The 20,244-nt window shown below is 40.5% G+C and overlaps 1 protein-coding gene across 3 annotated transcripts in view; it reads left to right on the forward strand.

Moving 5' to 3' along the window:
• Positions 1–20,244, forward strand: part of galnt14 (UDP-N-acetyl-alpha-D-galactosamine:polypeptide N-acetylgalactosaminyltransferase 14 (GalNAc-T14)) — a 244,046-nt gene that overhangs the window by 162,571 nt on the left and 61,231 nt on the right. For all 3 annotated transcript variants that reach the window (XM_082505539.1, XM_082505537.1, XM_082505538.1), the window contains exon 5: positions 8,386–8,451. In XM_082505539.1, coding sequence (XP_082361665.1) covers positions 8,386–8,451 — 66 coding nt within the window. The remainder of the gene's footprint in view (positions 1–8,385; positions 8,452–20,244) is intronic.

Consider the following 20,244-nt stretch of genomic DNA (forward strand, 5'->3'; position numbering starts at 1 on the left):
CTAGAGTACCAAATGGAAATTAATCAACAAAATATATAGTGTCATATGATGTTTTATGTATTTGATTACCAAGAAATGATAGTATTGAGGGTTTTTTAGTAACTGTAATTTGATAATCCTTAAAATAAAATGTAGTGAGTGTCTGAGTTTGGGACGATCGTGGCTCAAGAGTTGGGAGTTCGCCTTGTAATCGGAAGGTTGCCGGTTTGAGCCCCGGCTCGGACAGTCTCGGTCGTTGTGTCCTTGGGCAAGACACTTCACCTACCGCCTACTGGTGATGGCCAGAAGGGTCGATGGCTTAAGCTTAAAACTCTACTCTCAAAGCCCTGTTTGTTGATTTAATTTATGAAGTAATTTAAGGTGGCATTTTTAAAGTGTGGACAAAATGCATGATGTCCATTAATTGGCATCCTATAAATTAAAAACATGGTTAATCACACAGAAAGAAGTGAGTCTATGGAAAATTTGTTTATCAAAAACCATGATTTGAATCCTTTATATTGCCTATATACTCACAAAGTGATGTCGCAGAGATGTCCTTTAGAAGTTCCTCTTCAAAATAAGACCAGCCTCACTAAAATAAAAACAAACCATTTATAATGCAAGTGGTTTTTTAAACTTATTAAACACAGTGTACTCCTTTTAAAAGGAATTCCAACATTTTTCTAAATACTATTATTATTTTACATTTTAACATTGATTTCAACAGTTTTTGCCTGGTTACAAAAAAAAGTTGATTAATTAAAATAAATAAACCAGTTAAAAAATGTCAAATAAAAAAAAAATCAATAAGCTAACACGTGAGAAATTGTGTTTGTTTATAAACAATCTGTATTCACGTGTCATGTTGATAACAACAAAGTTGATATTTGTAAATAAAAAAAATCTTACATTACTTAACCATGTAAGCTCCCTGCACCTGTCATAGGCGTTCACATGACGTCCCAAAAAATGATCCAGTCTGAAATGTTGAACATCATAGGTTGGGTTGGGTCATGGTTGGACGTCCAAATTGTGGACCAAGTCGGATGTTGTATAGATGTCCAGAATTGGTCATGGACCAACGCACCCAGTGTAGAAATGTGTACGTCTATGTGATTTCCAATGTTTAATACAATATCTAAATGGTCTCTGGTCCTATAAATCAGTTTGATTTGCGTAATTAAAAGTGAGATGATCAGAGTATTTATGTAGGGACCTATTTTTGCTACTGTTCCCCTAAAGATTAAAAATTAAATTGCTCATTAAGCAAAAGGGTTATTCAAAGTAATATATCAATCACTGGATCATTATTGGTGTCAAATGAATATGCAGCCACAGTTTAATGCTTTAGCTGGTCATAGTGGAGTTAATTATAACTACTAGGGGTAGTAAAATGGTTTAATATTCCAGGATCATATGATTTGTTTTAAATAGAAGCATAGTGGAATAAAAACTACAGTATGTCCAAGAGCAGAATATAATGGAAGTCAAATATAAATAGCTTCAAAATGTTACTGCAGACCTAGTAAGATAGTATGTTAAGAGGTGCAGTCATTTGTAGTTTTCAGTTTTCTGTCCACTCCTGCTAGGAAATAAATTCTGGCCAGCAGACTTTGATATGATCAGAAAAAGTGTCTGCACTTTGGTTTTTGTGGTCAGGGAGTAAAGCAGTGATAAGGAAAGCACAAATATACAGGCAACTGAACACTACATGGTTTACATTGGAAACAGCAGCTTCAGGAGAAGCTAAAGCTGCCTGACAAGATTTGATTTGTTCCTGCAACTTTCTCCAGTTTCACCGACACACAGTTTATTCTTAAAGGCTGCTCAACTGCTTCAAGTGTAGTTATGCTCCTCACTATAATTTTAAGTCACAATTAAAGAATTTTTTAAGAAAACGATAGAGGCACCAACAAAAAACTTGTGTTTAGGTGTTTTTTTCCCTCTTCAGGCTTAATGAGCACGTAGCAGAGAAAATAACCACAGTGAGTGCTTCAGCGTCCCTCTTAAATTTGAATAAGATCCAAATCAGCGCAGGGAGATTTTTCACTTAACGATATGTGGCAGCTGAGTGTTTTGAAGATCAACTTGTCAAATTGCAATTCCAGCCAGTTTTCCCAAAAGCATCTTAAAGATAGGATGATAGTAAAATTCTGTGAACTTTCTGAAATCCAAGAGCCATTTCCCCAAAGCATCGTAATTTCAGATGTTCTTAGGAATTCAATTATATTAACGACTTTCTAACCATTTACTGACAGCTAAGAGTCTCTTTAAAAAGCCCTGTGATATTTTTGGTTTTTCATTTTAATTTTTTTTTATTTAGGCTATATGCATCACAGGACATGTTATGCATCTTTGTTGCAAGTTTAGTAACCCGTAGCTAAATCTCAATGCATGCCTTGAGCAGCAGGATGTAATATAATGCTAACATGCCTTGAGCAGCAGCTAGATTAATTGAAGGTTTCTTATAGTCTTCTTATATTTTCTTAATTCCATTATCATTAATCAAAGCAATCCAGAAGCTAAACCAATTTTCATGTTGTCTCTACATTATTACATTTCATAATGAACATGGGCAGATACAAAATATTTCACAGTATTTTTAAAACATTTAAGAAAGAAGTCTACAGAACATCTATATTCAAACGCTCAACATGCAATGTGTGCATTTGTTTGCAATGTTAGGAAACACTGTAAATAAAAGATGGCTTTAGCTATCACCCATTGTATGTTTTGAGAATGACAAGTCTCAAAAGACTGACTGAATGACAAGTGACAGACCAACCATGACACCGAGGACACTGTATGCCCACTTTAACATGCTTTTTGATAATTTGTGCTATAATTTACTTAAAACTGTGTTTTCTGATTCATCACACTGCACTGGGGGACTTTAGCCTGTTTGACTGGTCAATTACAAACCAAACAGCAAATAGAAACAAAAAGGTTGTTTTAAACATGGAAGTTAAAACATGAACCCCAAACCCGTACAACCTTTGTAGAACAGGCTTTGTGTCTCATTAATAACTCGTGATTTTCCAATGTTTTTTCAACATGCAATTGTTAAAACATTTTTCTAACTCACCAATCTGAGAGCGACAGAAGTGAAAACCTGAGTGATGAAGGTTAAATAACAGCAGATTTAGACTATAAAGACATGATTGGTGTAGGTGAGGCAACAGTGAATAGATGCAATCAGCAGTGGAGACAGATACATGCCAGTAAACAACCACAGATGGATGTGCAAATCAACTACCGACAGATAATCAGTGTTAATAATACTGCATATACACTTATACAACCATATCACCAGTGCATATGCATGCTGATATACATACCCAAAGAGAAAACAACTTTTCCAGCCGCCCACACAGGTGTGAGTCAATAAGTTTAATGCCTTGCCTTTGCTTATTTGCGGTGATTTGTTTTAGGATATTTGACCTATCATAAACAACTTTTCTCTTACTACCTTCCTCAAGCACACCAACTTAATGTTTCTGTCTTGTTCACTGTTCCTATGTTGAGGCAGTTCTCTAGATTATAAACTCTCATAAAAATCTTCTTCTTGATGTACTAGAGTTGATACATTTATAATATCACTTCTATTTAAAAATAATAATAATTATCCAATAATTTATGGTACTACCACCTAACCTCTTGCACTTTTAGCTTTCTCCTCTTTCATTCAAGAACTATTGTTGCCATATGTTTCCACAGAGAGCTGTCCTATAAATCTATATATCTCGACAACTGTTCATCCGATCTGCTTTAAACTGTGCACCAAAGAGATTTCTTTTTCTTCTGGCAGCTAAAAAATGCCAGCTGCGAGTGCTTGAGAGCAATCTGGAGATGAAGTATTTCTTTCGTTGCTATGATACAGAATATCCAAGGAAGTAATATCTTGTAAAAACCGTGACTCTAGATGACTTTTGTTTACCTGCTATACCCACTGCAAACTAAATCGTCCTGCAAGCCAAACTTTTCATACAAGCAGTAAAAAGTCCCCATTGTTCAGCACTAGTGCGAATAGGACGTGATCTTGGTTCACTGAAGTATTTGACTCACCCTTTTGCCACTGAAAATGGAAGTCTGGTTAAAAAATGACAGCATTGGCCATAATTGTTTATGAGAAGTTGAACATTTTTCAACTGAAAAATCTGGAAAGAAAAAAGATGACCTGCTTTTTTTTTTTTTTTTTCTTAGCATATTATCAAAAATATGTTTCTATCATTGCAAACAGCTGAGAGGGCAGTCCATGAGATGTATGCTGTGGTGGACACAGCCCCTGAGGACAATGACCAAGAAGATTTTATAATTAAGCAAGCATAGCTGTAGCTGGATCTAATCTGCATAGGAGGTAATGACTGTCTATATGTTCTACTTTTGCTGATGTTAATATACAGTATAATAGTCGTCTTAAGCAGGTAGGTACAAAGACGTAAAATGTCCACAAACAGGACTTAATTACAACAATAGTGTAACGGGAAGAGTATTTACAGTGGGGCAAAAAAGTATTTAGTCAGCCACCGATTGTGCAAGTTCCCCTACTTAAAATGATGACAGAGGTCAGTAATTTGCACCAGAGGTACACTTCAACTGTGAGAGACAGAATGTGAAAAACAAAATCCATGAATTCACATGGTAGGATTTGTAAAGAATTTATTCGTAAATCAGGGTGGAAAATAAGTATTTGGTCACCTCAAACAAGGAAAATCTCTGGCTCTCACAGACCTGTAATGTCTTCTGTAAGAAGCTGTTCTGTCCCCCACTCGTTACCTGTATGAATGGCACCTGTTTGAACTCATCATCTGTATAAAAGACACCTGTCCACAGCCTCAAACAGTCAGACTCCAAACTCCGCCATGGCCAAGACCAAAGAGCTTTCAAAGGACACCAGGAAAAGTATTGTAGACCTGCACCAGACTGGGAAGAGTGAATCTACAATAGGCAAGCAGCTTGGTGTGAAAAAATCAACTGTGGGAGCAATCATCAGAAAATGGAAGACATACAAGACCACTGATAATCTCCCTCGATCTGGGGCTCCACGCAAGATCTCATCCCGTGGGGTCAAAATGATCATGAGAACGGTGAGCAAAGATCCCAGAACCACACGGGGGGACCTGGGGAATGACCTGCAGAGAGCTGGGACCAAAGTAACAAAGGTCACCATCAGTAACACACTACAACGGCAGGGAATCAAATCCCGCAGTGCCAGACGTGTTCCGCTGCTGAAGCCAGTGCATGTCCAGGCCCGTCTGAAGTTTGCCAGAGAGCACATGGATGATACAGCAGAGGATTGGGAGAATGTCATGTGGTCAGATGAAACCAAAGTAGAACTTTTTGGTATAAACTCAACTCGTCGTGTTTGGAGGAAGAAGAATACTGAGTTGCATCCCAAGAACACCATACCTACTGTGAAGCATGGGGGTGGAAACATCATGCTATGGGGCTGTTTTTCTGCCAAGGGGACAGGACGACTGATCCGTGTTAAGGACAGAATGAATGGGGCCATGTATCGTGAGATTTTGAGCCAAAACCTCCTTCCATCAGTGAGAACTTTGAAGATGAAACGAGGCTGGGTCTTCCAACATGACAATGATCCAAAACACACCGCCCGGGCAACAAAGGAGTGGCTCCGTAAGAAGCATTTGAAAGTCCTGGAGTGGCCTAGCCAGTCTCCAGACCTCAACCCCATAGAAAATCTGTGGCGGGAGTTGAAAGTCTGTGTTGCTCGGCGACAGCCCCAAAAGATCACTGCTCTCGAGAAGATCTGCATGGAGGAATGGGCCAAAATACCAGCTACTGTGTGTGCAAACCTGGTATAGACCTATAGTAAACCTCTGTTATTGCCAACAAAGGTTATGTTACAAAGTATTGAGTTGTATTTTTGTTATTGACCAAATACTTATTTTCCACCCTGATTTACGAATAAATTCTTTACAAATCCTACCATGTGGATTCATGGATTTTTTTTTTTCACATTCTGTCTCTCACAGTTGAAGTGTACCTCTGGTGCAAATTACTGACCTCTGTCATCATTTTAGGTGGGGGGACTTGCACAATCGGTGGCTGACTAAATACTTTTTTGCCCCACTGTATATGCCAACAGTCAGTATGTTGAAAAAGCTTGAAATGAGGAGCTGGGATAGAGTTGGGTTGCAAAGTGGCTTGCAGATCATGGGCAGACTAATATAGCTTAAAGTGAGCCATAAATGAGGTTTGCCATTTGAATCCATAGGTTGAGATATCAGCTGCCGCTGAGACAAGCTGACCTGTCCTCATTGTTTTTAAGCTTAACTTCGTCCTGCCCCAACAAATGCTGTGGATGATTTCAGATATGAATATGACTGATTTTATAGTCAAATTATGTTAAATATCTGGTTATATTTTTCCTCACAGCAGGTACAGTATGTGGGTTCAGAGGTTATGTGTGCATATCCTGGACAAGCCCCCAAACATGTAACGGTTCCTATGTACATGCCTCAAAGGATCCTAATATAGAAGAAGATAAAGTTTTAAATTGAAACTGATATTGAAAGTGTAAACTGAATTACTTACAAAGACCAAATACAAATAAGGGACTTGCAGTCCTAGCAAAAACAAGGAAAAGATCAAAAACACCAGGAACTGACCATACAACTGCCCATTAGTTCTGTGCTTTTTCCCTAACCTGATATTAGCCAAGACTAATCCAAACTGAAACTGAAACTGATGCCAACACCCAATTAATAATATTAACATAACTCCACCTTCTCTGGCCTTTTGTGCATACCTTGAGGGTTTTGCAGCCAGTCAGCATTAAGGCATGTGGAACAGTAGTACACAAACTTTTCTAGCTCTGCAAAGATGCTGTTACACCAATGCTTGCAATTAAAATTTGAATGCCTCTCAACCTTTTGAGCTTTGTCAAACATTAGTGTCTGTTTATATGGTTATTTTGTTTTTCTTTTTTTTTTTTTTTTTTTTTTACTTTGATTTTTATTAGGTTATTTTGACATTGTGGACATACAGTAAAGAAAATAACAAACAGACATGCATATAAACAAACATAGAGTCTGGAGTTTACATATCTTTCTCCATTTATCACGTTGCAGAAAAAAAAAAAGAAAACCTATTATGTTATTTCATTTGTGTCACTTCTGAATGTTTTCCACTTCCTCCATAGTCTGTCGTATTTACCTCCCATCAAAGGTTATTTTGTTTTTCATCATGCAGGGCATCTCAGGCTGAGAGAGAACCACAGAGCCAAATTAGTATATAAAAACAAAAAATATTTATGGGGGTGTGTCTGAACTTTAAGGTTTTTGGAAACTGTGTTGTTTTAGTTCAAATTCCATATAAAATAACAATAAGAATTTATCCCCAAACTGAGTCAAAACCTTTCTGCTTGGATCAAAGTGCATATGCTCTTGGTCACATATATTTTGTCCACTTGAAGGGAGAAGTTCAGTGGAGAGGGGAACAACCATGGGGCATTGTTTCTGGGTCAGAGCGCTCTGATGGAGGTGTTAAGTCATTCAGGGTCGCTATACACAAAACATCACATACAAAACCATTTGAGAAAAAGCTGTTATATTGTGTAAAATATAATACTAATAATAATTTTTAAAAACTGAAAATGTCATACACCCATATGTTACTCACAATAGAGCACAGAAAATAACTTGAACATTAATATGAAGAAAATGTGTTTATTTTTAATTTGACTGCAGGAACATATTTCAGAAAAGTTTTAACAATAACACTTACAGGGAAAAACAAAAACTAACTGTTAAGAAATCTTTTGAGATCCCACCACCATTGTGATTAGGAATGTAAGACAGAACATACTCATCATATTATCATAAGTCATGACATTTTCCAGTTTTTTGAGCCGTGACGGCTTCTCTTTCTTCTCTAGTTTTTTTTTCTTCCAATCTTTGACTCATTATTCTGAAATTTATAATGGAACGCTATTGAAATCCTTTTTTGATATTGTAAGTACATTCACTATTTTCCTGTTCTAAAAATCATTAATATTAATTTCACTTAACTTGACTTCATTAAATGACTCACATATTGTACACCAGTGATTCATTTTTTCTGCTTTCTTCTTTTCATTTTGAGACTTTCAACCAGAGTATTTTTGACAGTTTTATTAAAAAAAAGAACAAAATACAAAAAAAAAAAAAGAAATACAGCTCAGAAATTCAGTGGAGACCTCACAGCCGGCTGAACAGCAACTAGACAAATGTCTAACTTGTCAAACCTTAAGCTTTGAATTGTCGTCATTTTTTTCAGTGGGCTACTATTTGGTTTCTCTGCAGACTTTCAAAGAAATTATCAAGATATACATTACACGGCACACAATGTTTCCTTCTATTATTCGTATTCTGCTCATGCTGTTTTTTTTTTCTTTCCCAGAGAGTGACTGCCAGCTTCTCACCAAACTGCCCAAAGTTAAATGCTTTCGCAACAACAAGCGAGAAGGTATGGAAGCAGTTGCGTTTGAAAAATTTCATTAGCATTTTTAACATGCTAGTGTGTATAAATTTGCATGCTTAATCATTCTTATGTTCTTTGTAGGTTTTTTGGCATCTCATTTGTCACCGGTGTGCTAGATTTGTGTGTGTATGTGTATAAAAAGGTGTTATTCAGGGTGTGTATAAAGAATATAAATTTCACTGGTGGTACTGAAAACTCTCTGCCTAAACAATCCCATGCTGTATATAAACACACAGAGACGGGTGGACAGACAGAAAGACAGTGAGTGAAGTGAAATTGATTCATTCATCTCTGGCTACATATTGAACTGCAGAACTGAAATGACCTGAAGTGAATTGAAGTGACAGGAGAGCTACTGAAATAGAGCCCAGAGTGGCAAGCTATCATAAAAAAAATGTCACAGAAAAGAAAATGTCTTCCACAATCTCAAACCAAACATACATTAATTCAAAAGCAAGCTTATATGCTGAAATTTAAAAAAAAAAAAAAAGAAAATTTATAAATAACCTAATCACAGATGACAACCAGTTTGAAGTTAAAGCCTCAGTCACACTAAATATGGATGGTGTTCCTCATTTTAATGGTTAATACAGTCATGTGTCATGGCTATGCTTATCATTTTTCCATATAATCCATTTGGAGCTGCCTCCATGCTCTTAAATATAGAATACGAATGAATGGAATACATAAATTAACATGACAGCTTGACAATATGGCGGGGTCAGGAGTATACTGTGAATAAAGAAATGGTTAATGGCCAGAAAAAGGTTTAAGACATATATAATCTTCCACTGTAGCTGACTGAAGATGTTTGGTATGTGCATGATTTTTAAGGAATTGAAATGGATTAAATACTTCGGGCTGAAAGAACATTTTATTTGACTAAAACAATAGTGGAGGTGGCATGCTGTGGTTTATTCAGGTCTTTTAATCGTTTAACTTTTTGCCACTGAATGTTGCACTTTAACTACTACACCCCACTGTTAGAAGCAAATTCACAAAATAGACCCAAGTACAGACACATACTGAGGCAGACAGTAGGGGTGCAACGATACACAAAATTCACGGTTCGGTTCGGTTCGGTTCGATACTTTGGTGTCACGGTTCAATATTTTTTCGATACAAGAAAATGTTCATGCTTTTTTAATTTGTCATTTATTAAAATTATAAATATATATTTTAACTCCAACGTACAGTTTTTAAATTTAATGTTGCTGAAACAACAAGGGGAGAAAATAATAAATCTATCTGATCGAGAAATCACTCATCTTTGGAAAAGAGAGTTTATTACAGAGAAATGGCTCTTTCCAAAATAAAAGCTATACTATACACTTCTTCTGGGGTACACTCTCAGCAGCAAATTAAACATATCAGGTCCCCATGAGGAGAATCATGTGCTAACGGCTGACTAAATGACTCGGGTAAAGTTTGTAGCATGCGTGCTTGTTGTTTTTGTCTGCTTCCACTTGTCTTTGCACTAGGATGATGTCGGCGTAAATGTGCAGTCATATTCATTGTGTTCCCACTAATGCTGTCAGCATTAATCTGAAATGACGTTAATGCCACAACACAGCAAATCTCCTTTTTTTTTTTTTTTTTTGCCTGTCCCGTTTGGCTCTTTTGCCATCAGAATTATTGTCTAAAGGCGAAGAAAGATGCCCAACGGATTTACTTTACCAAATTGACCATCCCAGCCTTGCCGTAATGGTCCATTTGATTCACCTTTTATTGTTTATTTTATTTTCACTTGCTGAATACGGGACAGACTTGACTGGGGAAAAGAAGGGGAGAAAGAAAGAGGGAAAGAAAATCAGCTGAGAAGAGGGACGGGGGAGAAGGGCAAAAAACAAAAACCAACAGAATGGGCAAGAAAAAAAATACATATATCGATCACCTGGATCACCTGTTGAGAAAGAAAAAAGAAAACAAGCAGAAGAAAACGAGAGCAATACAATAAACAACATCACAATGATATATGGGAATATGACAGTAAATACTAAATATTAAACATTATTGTAAGATCGACAGCGCACAGTGTGCTTTGAGGTAGGAGCCAAAAAGGGTGTAGTTTGCGTGTGTGATCACCCGTGTGTACACCTGTGAGCATGGACGTGCTTGTATTTAAAAGGTTCCTTCATGTAATGATCTGCTAGAGGGTGTGGGAAGCTACTGCCCCGTCCACCAGGGCATGAAGCAGGTATGGAGGAGATCAAAACTCCAGACATCCAGAGGCCCCCAGAACACAAGAGACCAAGGAAGACCAACAGAGGGACAGCCGCGCCACTGTCCCAAAAAGAGCTGAGGAGAGTCCCAAATGAGGGCTCACTCAACAGCTGCGGAGCAGAAGCCAGGGGGAGTTGCAGTGACGCACCCCTGAGCTCCCGCCGGCAGCCAGCTGTGCCTGAGTGACCGAGCCCCAGGCCGAGAGGCCGGGGGCACCCCACCTCCGAAGTGGCCCGAGCGAGCCCCAGGCTCCAGGCCCCGATAAGCGGCCGCCAAGGAGTGAGCCGGTGTGTACCTGGATGCCCATCGCCAGACACAAAGAACCACCAACGCACCGATGTCTGAGGGAGTCCGCCACCGGCAGGGGAAGTGGTGGGGGGAGATAGGCCTCCAAACCTTGGAGGGCCTGAGATGTCCCCAGAGAGGTGGCGTCTGATACCCAACCTGACATATAGACACAGACATACAGGCACACACAGATACAAACATCCATTCCTACCCTCATGCTCTCATATGCACTTACTCCACACTCAACCAACGTGGAGACAGACATAAAGAGACGCTGTACACACAATCACACTCCCCAAGCGTACTCTACGAACCGGGTCTAGGTACCCTTGCCCCTGGAGGGGGGAACTGCACCCAGACCCAGGTGGTGTTACCCTTTTCCCTGCGGTGGGGAGAAGCAGACCGCCCCGACTCCGCAGCAGCAGGGAGGCCCCACATTCCAGACCCCAGTCGGACGGCCAACTCCTCCTCCTAGGACCCCCGCTCCAGCAGGCCGCAGAGAACGGGGGTGAGAGAAGACTCCAAACCTCCCTCCACCCGCTCATTGTAGTGTTGATGCATGTGTGTTCTAAGGTGCATTTAAAACCCAGGAGGGCATGGAGCTACCTGCCAGAGAGCAGCAGGTAAGCGCATAGCCCCTCCTGATAGCGCTCAATGTCTACGTGTATTTAAAATTGAGAGGTGGGCAACGACGCCAGGGGTGAGGTGTACACCCTGATGGTAATTTGGATTCCGTGTATCGTGCCCACCCCCAAGATCCTATATGTATGTGTAATGAGAGTGTGAATAATGTGAATGTCTAAGTTGTGGGATAAAATTGAGGCAGAGGCAGCCAGAAGGGAACAGAGGGGGGGGGGGGGGGGGGGGGTAGCCTCCTCTGCACCCTGGTGACCCTACTTCAAGGCCCTGCATGTGTGGGTGGTTGTGGTGGAGCAGGAAGAGGGAGGCAGCTGGAGATGGGGAGGGAAGGAAGGGAGGGGCAAGTGACCCCTCCCTGGGGCCAGCTCCCCCGCTGACCCCAGTAGGCACCCCCATACTCCGCGACCCGCCAGGGAAAGGAGGCCCAGGCCCATCCGGACCGGGGCCCAGTGCAGCAGCGCCGCCCGGCCCCACAGAGCCCGGGACAGCCCACCCGACCCCACCACAGAGAAAACTGCACCCACCCCATCATCCACTCATCTTCCAGACTACATAAGACAATAGACAACCAGGCTGAGATCTTCCTCCACCTCTCCTGTATCTCCACCTCCTGCAGAGAGAGTTCCTGTAGAGAGGAAAGCTCCTGCAAGATGTGACAACCTCCCCCACCAGTTGAAGAGCCCCCCAGGTGGCTCGACGTACCGGCAGCACCCTGCGCCAGGACTGGGCCCCCATACACCCACCCGCCCACAACCCCGGCAACACACCAACCAGGACCCAAGCCCCCGAGGCCCGGCCAGGGCCCCAGCCCAGAGCCGGAGCGCCCCCAGAACCTCACGCCCATCCCAGACCCACCCAGGGGCAGCCAGGCTACCAGGTCAGTAACCCACGTCCGTCAGCACAGACCCTCCCCTAGCCCCGCTGCACGCAGCCACGAGGAAACCGTCACCTAAGAGCCAACAGAGAGCCCCTAATTGGCCATGACCGCTACCCTGGGTTGAGCCCCCCAAGGACACGGCAAATCTCCGTTAACGAGCTACCACAGATCACCCCGTGCGTGGGGCTGGACGACGTCAACACGTTAACGAGCTAACTGCGCTAACGAAGTAGTTCCCACACATGTAATTGAGCATTGCGTGGTGCATCCGACATACTGTTTTACTTTTGTCCATGACGCGCTTACCTTCAGGGTCATATTTCACATGAAGACCAAAATAGTTCCAAAGGCCAGATCTGAATGAGGGTGGGGGAGGTTCAATTTGCCATGTTGCAACAAGCTTAGCTTCTGTCTTGCTAGCTCGACAGTGCAGCCTAGGCGGAGTAGTCGAACGCAGATCCACTGAGCTCTCAACACAGACAGCATCGTCAGAAGAAAAGTTGATCAAATAAATTAAAAAATTTTATTGTTCGATACATATGCATACCGAACCGAAAGCACTGTATCGAACGGTTCAATATCGATACGAGTATCGTTGCACCCCTAGCAGACAGGTAGCTGCTTTAAAGACTTACAAAATAGTATAGAAAATAATGGCTTTATTTGTATAGCGCTTTTGAGAACACAGTTAGAAAGTGCTTCACAGTTTGAGTAAAAGCCACACAATAAAAATAAGCATGCATATTCCATAAGACAGACATAATGAACTACAGGGTCACGCATTCATTCCAACATACGCACTTTCATACAAATGAAAATAGATGTACATTGTGGCATAAAATAAGGGGGAAAGATTAAGGGAACACTAACCTATAAAAATTAGTTTTCAGCAGTTGATTAACGCAAGTCAGATTCAACAGACCTGATAGGCTGAGGGAGGCTGTTCCAAACTTTCTGAGCTACACCGTCAAAAGTTTGATCCCCTCTGGTTTTATTTAGTGTGTGGAACAATTTTTTTTGAAGATGTTGATGAGATTATCTGAGAAGTTGGCTGCTGTGGTACGGTCTAAGTAATTCTGATATATAAGCCAGGCCATCTTCATGTAGAGCTTTATGAGTTAATAATAGGGCTTTAAAGTGGATGTTTGTTAACTGTACATCTCTGACAAATATGTTTGATATGTGAGTGGTGGCTAGCTTTTGTTAGCAGCCTTGCTTTCTGCAACAATGGGAGATGCGCTACAAAGGACCAAGAGGTATATGTGAAAAGTGGGTTACAGTAATCAAAGTGGGGGAAATTAAAATGTGTTTCAAAAGCATCAGATGATTGAATCAGAGTAAAGATTTTATTTTAGCAGTATTTCTGAGGTGACGTAAATGAGAGTGGGTGACTTCCTTAGAGAAACTGGCAGGTCCAAAACACTAGAACCTCAGTTTTACTAGAATTGAGATATAGAAAATTTGTATACATCAAATTAGTAATGGCAGAAAAGGTAGGAGAGACTGTTGAGTTGTTGGGCTTAGCAGAAAGGTGCAACTGTCTATCATCTGCATTGCAATGGTAGGCGATTCCCTTAAAACAATACAAACACATGCAAGGGTTGCAGATGAAGACTTAAATAATATGAATTCTGTTGGATAAGCACAGCACAGCTTGGCTAATACGTTGAGAGTATGATGATGGTCTTCCCTGAAATGGTCAGTATGAAAAGACATTTAAACATATTCTAATGATGCAAATCATTTTGATTTAATTTGGACAGACCATCTCCAAAAGTGGAAAGAATGTCATTAAAAGGTTAGAAAGGTCAGAATAATTTAGAGCTTTGTTTTAAGTGTTACTCCATTCCATAGAGAATAATTTTAAATAATTCAGAACAGTACAGATATTTAATTCCACCCGTGTGACCTTGAATGAATTGACTGTTTACAGTTTAGCCGATGCTCATTATTTTTAGAAGTAGAATAGTGATGCTAATTCTTCATGGCACAGATTGAGCAAGGTGGCCAGAAAAAGGCTAGTCCATACTGCCATGATGGCATCACACAGTTGCTGCAGATTAGGTGGCTTCACGTCAATTATGCAAATCTCCCCTTCCACCACATCCCAAAAGTGCTCTATTGGATTGAAATCTGGTGACTGTGGAGGCCATTTGAGTACAGTCATCTTCCTGTCATGTTTAATAAACTAGTTTGAGATGATTTGAGCTTTGTGACATGGCACGTTATCCAGCTGGAAGAAGCCATTTGCAGATGGGTACACTAAGGTCATAAAGGGATCGACACAGTCAGCAACAATACTCTGCTGGGCTGTGTTGCTTAAACAATCCTCAGTTGGTACTTAGAGGCCCAATATGTCCTAAGAGGTTGCCTACGCCTACAGGCTGTCTTTACAATGTCTACTTGCCTAAATGCATTGAGTTGCTAACATGTAACTGACTGATTAAACATCCATGTTAACAAGCAGATAAACAGCTGTGCCTAATAAAGTGATTTAAATGCAATGATTCATGGACACAAACTCATAATGAAAGAAATATGAAAATAATGTGTGTCATGACCAACGTCAGTCAGGATTCAGATGTCCTAAAGTCACAGATTGGCTTGTATTAGTTGCTCCTCCTATGATGTAAATGTTTGATGCAGTTTTAAATGAATACTAGTTTGTGATGTTATCTGACTAATAGCCAAAGAAAAGGATGAATTGTTTCTCAGTCAGAACCAAAGCTGTAATAATAAAATGATGGTAAAGGTAGATTAGAGGGCAGCCAGAAATTTCTCTGTAGTGATACACTGTTACAAAGATGTACAACTTATTGGGTGTTAGTAATTACAGCCACCATTTTATATACAGTATAATAACACTAATTGGATCATAGCAAGCACTTTGCAAAAGATGAAGGGGAGTTCAAATATAGTGTAAAATAACAACATGGTGCAATTATAAGAAACCCCCCCCCCCCCCACCAAATAGAGATCACAGACTAACACAAAGTTCATCCGTAGAGTTAGTGTGAAAAACAAAAAGTAATTTCTGGCTCTCGATGGTACATGGCTCCTTTTCCCCACTGTTATTGTTTGACAGTGATATTAGGGGTTTAAAAAAAGATATTTAAAGCCATTTTACAGTAATAATATTTCTAAATGGTGCCCACTGATGTTGGACCTTTACAGCAGAAGACAAATCCCTCTAGTGGAGCATCATCTGTGGAGTATTCTGATCAAGTCTTTGCTACAGCTTACTTTCAGTGCAGTTCCTCTGAAAAGTGATAGAAACATTTTCAGACATCTCATTGCTTCTGAAGATCAAATGGCAGCATTTTTTACAGGAACAAACTAAAGGAAAAAACACTCAGAAACCACTTCTGACATGCTTGTTGTTGCCTCGGTGAGAGCAGCGCCGTTTGAACTCCGGTTACTGCACTAAAACGTCTGAAAATACGAGTCCCCTTTCCACTTCACTAATACCTCTCTCTGTGTTCTTCTTTCTCCCTTCTTTCTTCCTCTTGCTGGATGCTTTATTTCACGTCATATTTTAAATTTATCTCGCTTGGCTGTTCTGTTGCTTGCATTTTATAGTTTCCCTCTTTCTTTCTCACTCACCTCTCTGTCTCTCTCTATAACAACAGGAACACTTGTCCTACATGCTGTCACTGAAGGATTTCATTATAGCACAGTCATGCTGATCACACAATGACACACACACGCACACCCACACATAGACATCGGCAGAGTTCATCAGTTCAGCTAGTTAATAGTTTATGGCTTCAGGCTTTCTGACTTGATTGTCTTTTTAATGGCCATAAAAAACACACCAGCCTGATACTGTATGTCTTCTCTGACACACTCACACAAACACAGGTGGTTGTACGTGCACGTTTGTGAGAACACAGTGTTGGCATGTACCATTAATCCAAACATCAAGTTGTTTTAGAAAAAACTATATCTAAACAATGAAGCGCTTTAGTACTTGCCCTAAAAAGCTAACCCCCCAACTGTATGAATATCCTTGCTAGCTTCAAAAACACACTGTGAAATGTGTGAAAAGACCCGATTTATGTGTGTGCATTACAATCTAAATCTTTTTTTTTCCATCTAGCATTTTGCCATGGTGCCTAACTAGATTTGAATTTTAAGAATCTTTCCCGTCGGACATTACCTAATACATGTTCCAGTCTGGAGACGTTCCAGACGTGAACTCTAATTTTCCCACCTAGCTTGATAAATTGTAAATTGATTTCCTTTATATGGAGTCTTTTTGCTCTGGTAATTTGGACAGCTCAAAGCAATTTCAGTGCATCTTTATCCTAGAATGCCAAATACTGTTGGTCTTGCATATATATATATATACAGTCCATTGGCACTGGCCCCTTGATGCACCTGCCATTGAAATATTGTATGCTGAAACACAAGGGCTCTCTTTTAAGATGCAACAAATCCCACAAATGGAAATAGGCTGGGTAGCGATCAAGTTTGTTTCAAGTTTGCCAACCAGGAGACCACAGTTTGGAGCTTTGTATTTGGCAAAACCCAAAGATATTCTAAGTAATTTTCCTTTTCAGTTGGTTTTCATTAGTGGTACAATTGATCATTCGTTTACTAAACACAAATTAACTCACTTACATGCTTGATAATTGGTTCAGTTTACTGCACTCTCAAGCCAGTGGTCTCAGAATAGAAAAAACAAAACAAAACAGTGGGCGTGTGACATTGTCATCATTGCCACCTGGCAGTAATGTTGACTGAAGCCGGGCTGTAAACATGCTGAATGCTGGACTGTGTGTCTGAGGTGCTGCATGAAAGTGCCATTTGTAATCAGACTATTGTTGATAGAGGATGAAGTTATTAAGATGAGATGCTCCAACCTGTACCTGTGGCATGGCTGCAGCCCAATCTGCAGCTGTTATTGCAGCCTAATGTCTGCCGCTACACTGCCAAGGTAGGACAGACCATGCTAGTTCAGGTACATATGCAGACAGACAATTCCTTCACCAGGATTTAGTCTAGATGTGTTTCCTTTTAACCACACTGGGTTGACATGTTCACTGGAGGCAACCACAGCTAGTGATCGTTGCAAAGCAGCAGGCTTTTAGATAACCAAATGTGGTTACATTTAAGAGGTAGAATCTTATTTAGTTAGGTTTAAAATTAAAATTGCCAAAAAAACAAAACTGTTTAGTCATTTCAGATGACCATAACTTCTTGGCTAAGTTTAGAAATACACTCTTGTCTGAAGGAAACCATTGGCGCTCACACTTTCATCATTTGGTGGTTTTAAACAAATGTGTATATGTTTATATCGTATATGTACATCAGATCAGCTGGCTATTGCATTTGTTATATCCCATGTTGCCAAGAGGGAAGTTGCAAATTGCCCTCTTGTGGACAAACTATGCAGTATCAACACCTATAAGGCTGTTTCTCCGATTTCTTTTTTACTTTTTGCATTTTTTATTCACGGTTATAAATCCTGATACTGATATATCAGTAAGTATATCAGTATCAGCAGGGCTGACATACTAGTCTGGCTTTAATACAGTGTATTTAACTGGAACCTCAGGATCTCTTTCAAAGTGCCCATATGGACAGACTTAAGAATGAGATCCACTTCTGCAGTACCTTGCTGACAGACACCTATTGTGTATCTGCAAGATGCCAGTGGCTCTGGCAGAAAGGTAGTGTTTGATGTCCTGAATAAGAACACGTTGTACTTTCATACACCAACTCTACACATACATTCATACACAAATGACACACGGGGCAGTTTCTGAAATTTTGTCTAAGGATACTTTAATATGAAAACTGCTGGTGGATGACCCCTTGAGTCACAGTTGCTATCGTGATCAACAATATTGACACCTTTCCAGCTTCACATTTTGGAAGGTATCTCGCCAGCAATTTTGGTAGTATTCTGAAACTGACACACCAACAACTACACCAATGTAAGCCATTCATGCAGCACAGAAAAGGGAGAGCAGGGTTTGAACTTCTCTCTAAAAGTGCCATCACTCACGCTTTTCATGTCTACAACCAAATACAACATAGTGAATTCTTTGTGAAGAGCATATGATTATCCTTTTTAATGACATGGGGCTTTTCATGATGCCATCAAGTGTGGCCATTCATAACAGCTAAACTGGACAGACAGCACTTTGTACTAACTAGTTCTTTTCAAGCATAATGCACTCTTTGGATCAATTGCCAGACAAAATGCTCTCACTTCTTACAACTCTAATGGATCCACTCAAGCGTAGAAGTCCAATAGCACACAACAATGTCCATTTGTACAATAGTGAAGACACATTAACAAAGACATTATGCATTTTCTTATCTGATATTAATCTGTTAAGATGTTAACCTTCAAACAGCCCTTTAAAGTTTCAAAGCCTGGCCAAAATGTCCTCACTACACTGGCTTCAAATAAAAGGTGTCTACACAAACACAGACCCACATCTGATAGGTGGAGACAGTTAAGAGTTATCGGTGTAGATTAACACTCTCCTCTGTACAAAGTCAGCCCACCATGCACTGTGTGTGTGTGTGAGTGTGTGTGTGTATCTAAGTAAACGGGCGTCCACTTCTGTCAGTGCAGATGTGTGTGTGTGTGTGTGTGTGTGTGTGTGTATCTAAGTAAATGGGCGTCCACTTCTGTCAGTGCAGATGTGTGTGTGTGTGTGTGTGTGTGTGTGTGTATCTAAGTAAATGGGCGTCCACTTCTGTCAGTGCAGATATGTGTGTGTGTGTGTGGGTGTGTGTGTGTGTCCCTGCTTGTATGTGAGTCCAGTTTATGTGTCTGGGTACGTGTGTGTGTGTGTGTGTGTCCATCCATCCAGAAAATAAAGCCTTATTGAGGATGAAATGGGATTTTTAATTGGCTGAGCCTCGGCCTAACGGCGCCGCGTGAAACTTCACGGCCCTTTGTACAATGTCACCGACACACACACACACACACACATTCACAATGGGCCCCAGCACTATCACGATAACACACATACAACAATGCAGACTCCTCTGTGGGCATGTACCGCACACATATTCAACAGTGCACGCACTCACACACACATTACGTCTCCGTGTCAGGGAGTATCGATTAGACCATTTAGTCCAAATAGAGGGGAACACTGGACCCCGTCAGGGAGACCTCCTTAACAGGCTCATTTACACACAAACACACACACTCTGTGTGTGTCTGTCTTTGTCTTACTAAAACACAACTGCAGTTAACTGACGCACACATTTGGCCTTTTGCTCCACTCCCTTCTTTGCTTTTCTCTCCCACTTGTTTAAAAATGGATACGCAAACCTGTTCTCCAACACACACACATACAGACACACAAATGCAGAGAGTGATGCGCCTGTTAAAAGGTTGTGTCCATGTCTGACAGGCCCTCTAAGAGCACTGCATTGATTTTCCCCTCTGCTGACTGACTGCGAGAGCAAGTGAAAGAAAGTGAAAGCAAGAAATGTGGTGTCAATAAATGGAGCAAGGCACTAATACATCCAAGGTTACGGGTTCCATTCTCACCAGTGCCTGAAATATTCTTTGTCTTGTTCTTCTGCTGCTGTGGGGCCTTTTCGATGAAAGTCTTCGTGTATATTTATAGCGAGCGGATGGAGGATGTGTGTGTTTAACTGATAGTCACAGCTTGTGAGCATGAAACTTGAGTATATACTGTCTTATCCGATCTGCCACCCTGAAAAGAATCAATTTCAGACGGCAACGCGGAGGATTTCAATTTAGCAAAGAAAAG

Source organism: Aulonocara stuartgranti (assembly GCF_965226115.1).
Source record: "Aulonocara stuartgranti genome assembly, chromosome: 15".
In the NCBI taxonomy this organism is placed as follows: domain Eukaryota; kingdom Metazoa; phylum Chordata; class Actinopteri; order Cichliformes; family Cichlidae; genus Aulonocara; species Aulonocara stuartgranti.